At 54.5% G+C, this 5,116-nt stretch overlaps 1 protein-coding gene across 1 annotated transcript; it reads right to left on the bottom strand.

Moving 5' to 3' along the window:
* LOC103801424 (keratin, type II cytoskeletal 5-like) lies at positions 1-4,779 on the bottom strand. Its single transcript, XM_009073839.1, has 9 exons — positions 4,195-4,779; positions 3,365-3,579; positions 2,804-2,864; positions 2,566-2,661; positions 2,146-2,310; positions 1,593-1,718; positions 1,052-1,272; positions 619-653; positions 1-302 (listed from the first exon to the last, which is right to left on the bottom strand). Exons 1-9 carry the CDS (start codon positions 4,777-4,779, stop codon positions 1-3), a joined length of 1,806 nt encoding a protein of 601 aa, XP_009072087.1.
* Positions 4,780-5,116: the final 337 nt, after the last annotated feature.

The following is a 5,116-nucleotide window of genomic DNA, read 5'->3' as shown; positions in this document are numbered from 1 at the left end:
TTATCTCAGGGTCTTTTTGCTGGTGGTTGTCTTGGAGACGATCCTCACGCTGCCGCCCGTGCTGGAGCTCATTCCGCGGCTGCTCCCGGAGCTGAAGCTGCTTCCTCCACCATAGCTGAGGCCTCCACCGAAACCTCCACTGCCTCCAAAACCTCCTCCACTGCCTCCAAAACCTCCTCCACTGCCTCCGAAGCCTCCTCCACTGCTCAGGCTGTAGCCTCCACCTCCCATGCCGAGTCCTCCACCCATGCCCAAGCTGCTGCCGCCGCCGTAGCCCATCCCGCTGGAGCTGCTGACCACGGCTGCAAGGACATACAGGGACATCTCCCTCAGGGTCCTCCCCTGGCAGGGAGGAGATCCCCCCCAAAACTGCAGAAGAAGACCCTCCCAAACTGCAGTGTCACCACTGAGGATGAGGGAGAAGATCCCTACCAAACCGCAGGGTGGGAGAAGATCTACCTAAACTGAAGGAGGAGACCTTCCCAAACTTTGGGATGGGAGAAGACTCTCCCAAACTTCAGGATGGGAGACCTCCTTAAACTGCAGGAGAAGACCCTCCAAACTGCAGTGTCACCCTGAGGGTGATGGAGAAGAGGTGGGAGAGGAGGAGATACTCACAGACACTGACAGCTCCGACTCCTTCTCCAGCAAGTCTGTGGGGAAAGAGGAAAGAGAGCAATGAATCCCAACGGATTCGCCGTGGAAACATCACATGAGTCTTCCGTGGCCTTCAGTAGGGAGTGCCCTGGGGTGGGACATGTCTGTGGCACAGGTGGAAGGTGCCAATGTTGGTTTGACTAGTGCATCAAGTGCCAAGAGCTGCAGAAATGACTCTTGCCATAGAAGCATCAAGATTGGAGAAGACCTCTAAGATCTTCACATCCAACCATGAGCTGCCACTCTGCTGTGGCATCAGCTTCTCCTACCAAGCTCATGATTCACAAAATCTGTCTCTGCCTTGGGGCTCCAACCCTTTGGTGAGACTGCTCTGAGCCCAAGGAGGTTCTCCCTGCTCAGAAGAGCAGCACACAACAGGGCCAGGTGTCCTCACCTGCTCTCCTCTCCCTCCAGCAGTTTCCTGTAGGTGGCAATCTCGATGTCCAGGGCCAGTTTGACGTTCATCAGTTCCTGGTCCTCTCGGAGCTGCCGGGCCAGGTCAGCCTTGGCCTTCTGCAGAGCATCTTCCAGCTCGGTCAGCTTGGCCTTGGCGTCCTTGAGGGCCATCTCGCCGCGTTCCTCAGCCTCAGCGATGGCTGCTTGGAGGTTGGCACACTGAGGGGGAGGACAACAGGTAGTTGTTGACTTGGACTACCCAAAACTGCTCTCCTGAGTATTGCTGTGGTGGTGGAGACACTGCACAGCAGATCCCAGGGTGGCTCTGAGGGCTCCTGGTGGGGATGACATGACCATCCTCTCCCTCCTGCTCTGTAGATGGCTCTGAGTACTCCTGGTGGGACCTGGATGACCATCCCCTCCCTCCTGTAGATGGCTCTGAGTACTCCTGGTGGGGCCTGGATGACCATCCTCTCCCTCCTGCTCTGCAGGTGGCTCTGAGGGCTCCTGGTGGGACCTGGATGACCATCCCCTCCTACCTGTTTCTTCACGCTGTCGATCTCATTCCTCAGCCTCTGGACTATCCTGTTGATCTCTGAGATTTCCATCTTGGTGTTCCTCAGGTCATCCCCATGGCGCCCAGCAGACACCTGCAGCTCCTCATACTGTAGGAGGGAAGAAGAAGAGCTCTGGTCAGACACTGTGGGGCTCAGGGAAGGGTGGGGAGACTTCAGGTGCAGGTCTGGATGAAGGTGAAGGGATGAGGGACAACATTCCTCCATGGAACCTGCCCATGGTAGGTTGAGGATACTTCAAGGCACCAAGGGCAGGTCTGGATGAAGGTGAAGGGGTGAGGAACAACATTCCTCTGGGGAACCTTCCCATGGAGTGACAACATCTACCCTTGGATAGCAATCAACCCCTAGAAGACCTTTGCTGGTTTCTCAGATCACCTGTGGGTGATCACCTACCACGTCCTGGAAGGAAAAGTGTTTCAGGCCAGATCAACCCGAGACCTTGTCCCTGCCCCCCAGAAGAGGTGTGAGGTCCCATGTCCCTCAGCAATCCATGCCACACCTGGTGCCCACCCACCTTGTTCTGGTACCAGGCCTCGGCCTCGGCTCGGCTGCGGTTGGCGATGTCCTCGTACTGCGCCTTGACCTCCTGGATGATGCTGTTGAGGTCCAAGTTTCGGTTGTTGTCCATGGACAGGACCACAGAGGTGTCAGAGACTTGTTGCTGCATCTGGGACAACTCCTGCAGAAGGTGCGAAAGCCTAAAGTTATTAACTTGTGGCAACCACAAAGATGAGGTGACCTGGAGATCTCCCCACTGAGATGTTCTCTTCCAGTTCTCCTTCTCCATTTTGGCCTTTCAACCTTATTTTGCCACCTTCTCCCTTTGGAATGATCATTCCAAACTGGCTGTGACCACCTTCTCCTTTCCTGCTGGCCATCACCCAGAGCTCTGGGCCATGGGTGAGGAGCTGTGGAGGATGTTCTCACTACTTACTGCTTCATAGAGAGCTCTCAGGAAGTTGATTTCTTCTGCCAGAGCATCTGCCTTGCCCTGCAGCTCCACCTTGTTCATGTAAGCTCCATCCACGTCCTAAAGGAGACAAGACCCAAAGATTTCTGATGGAACCAGAAGCCAAAGGGTCTCCAGCTGGAGAACCTCAATTCCCATCAGCTTTGCTGGAGCTCTGCATGGAGAGTTGATCCCCTTTGGAGGACCTCAAGTCCCAACTCACCTTCTTGAGGACCACGAACTCATTCTCTGCACCAGTTCGTCGGTTGATCTCATCTTCATATCTGTCAAGATGGAAGAGGGAGAGGGTTTTGGTGGAAAAGAAGAGCTGGAAGAAGAGGTGGGAGGCAGAGTTGGGAGCACCTCATTCCCTAGTTACCAGCTGTGGCTGGTGGATAGATTCCATCCTCCCACCTCTTTCCAGCCCTGGAGCAAACAGAACAGAATCCACCACCGCCCTGGGCAGCTCATTCCAATGCCTGAGCACTCTCTCCATAAAAAAAAAATCTCTTCAAACCTTCTCCTGATGTCCAACCCAACCCTGTCCCAGTGCCCAAACACCTCTGGGGGAAAAACCTTCTCCTGATGTCCAACTCAAACCTGTCCCAGTGCCCAAACACCTCTGGGGGAAGAACCTTCTCCTGATCTCCAACCTGAACCTGTCCCAGTGCCCAAAAACCTCTGGGGGAAGAAAATTCTCCTCATCTCCAACCCAACCCAACCCTGGCAGAGCTTGAGTCTGTGCCCCCCTGTCCTCCTGCTGGTTGCCTGGGAGAAGAGTTACTTGTTCTTGAAGTCCTCCACCATGTCCTGCATGTTCCTCAGCTCTGAGTCCAGGCGACCCCTCTCTCCCATCAGGTTGTCCAGCTGCCTCCGGAGGTTGTTGATATAAGCTTCAAACAAGGGTTCAAGGGACTTCCTGGTCACTGTGTGGCCTTGCTCTTGGAGGAGGCTCCACTTGGTCTCCAACACTTTGTTCTGCTGCTCCAAAAATCGCACCTGGGGTGGAACAAAGACAAGGACATGCTCCAACCTGAGGCACAAACCAGCTCCAAGCGAGGGGAAAAGGTGAGATCATCAGCACAGGGAAGGTCAAGGACCACTGGGACAATCAGGGAGGGAAATCAAGCCCACTCTAATTTAAGGATTCTCCAAAGGATCCAAAACATCTGGAGATGTTTAGCAACGTTTTTTCCCCAAGGGTTTTCATCAAGCCAAACACTTTCCTTTGGAGCTTTCATGTCTCTCCCCCCACTGCATTCTCAGCCCACCTAACTGGTTTATCCTGGTCTTATCCCACGGTGGAACAGCTTTACAACCCGTGGAGGATCCATCCAGCCCTTGGGATGGTGTGACACGGAGGAGAGGGAATTAGGCAGGAAAATTAAGGCACTGCAAAGCTCTTCCTTGCAAAGAGGAAACACAAAGCAGCTCTTGGTTTCCAGCCCATCCCAAGTTGTTTGTCTGTTGGGATCAGTTCAGGCAAGTCCCAACATCCAAAAGAAAATTCTTCCCAAATTTTTGGTTTCCCCCAGGCAACTGCTAAGGAAGCTTCTTCCCCAGTTTGTTTTTTTTTCCCTGTGCTTGTCTGGATGGTTAGGACCAAACTCTCACCTTGTCGATGAAGGAGGCGAATTTGTTGTTGAGGGTCTTGATCTGCTCCCTCTCCTGCGTCCGCACCTTCTGGATCTCGGGGTCAATATCCAGTTTGAGAGGTGCCAGGAGGCTCTGGTTGATGGTCACTTCATGGATACCCCCAGGGGGGCAAACTGGGAACCCAGGGCCACCTCGGCCACCAAACCCAGGACCTCCCAGCCCAAAGCCACTTCCCAGCCCATAACCTCCACCACCACCAGCTCCTCCTAAGCCAAAACCAGCACCTGCTCCACCACCATAGCCAAGACCATAACCAGCTCCTCCACCGAAGCCGTAGCCACCCCCAGCTGCGCTGCGGAGACCTCCTCCAACCGAGCTGTAGGAGATCCTTTTGCTTCCACCCAGGTTATAGAGACTTCTGCTGCCGAAGCCACCACCAGCTCCAAAACCTCCTCCACCTCCAGCTCTTCCTCCTCCGACCCTGGAGACGGAGACAGAGCTAAAACTGCTCCTGGTGCCGCTTCCACCTCCTACGATCGCTGAGCCTGAGCTAAACCCTCTCATTCCTCCCCCAGTAGATGACCTGAAAGAGACCCGACTCATGGTGGTTGGGAACGCGAAGAGCAGGAGAAAAGGAAGAACCCACAAAAAAAAAGACTAAAAAAAAAGGCTGGTGGGTGAAAGCTGAGCAGCAAGGAAGGAGCAGAAGGCAGAGGAGGCAGAAACCCCAGTGATGGGAGAGCTTGGGAGCCTCCTCTTTTTATCTGCTTGGAAAACTTGGCACGGGGAGCTGCGAACTTGACGTGCCTTGCAGCGACTTGTCTTGTCAAACACACCTAAAGCTGCAGCAGGCGCTGAAAAATGCATTGTTTGCAGGCAGGAAAGTAACGGCGAGAGGCGACTCCCCCCAGTCCCCCCCCCCTCCACCAACACTTCCCCC

This window comes from Acanthisitta chloris, unplaced genomic scaffold (genome assembly GCF_000695815.1).
Source record: "Acanthisitta chloris isolate BGI_N310 unplaced genomic scaffold, ASM69581v1 scaffold5224, whole genome shotgun sequence".
NCBI classification, from domain to species: domain Eukaryota; kingdom Metazoa; phylum Chordata; class Aves; order Passeriformes; family Acanthisittidae; genus Acanthisitta; species Acanthisitta chloris.
The sequence above is the reverse complement of the archived record's forward strand: the minus strand, read 5'-3'. Positions and strand labels throughout refer to the sequence as shown.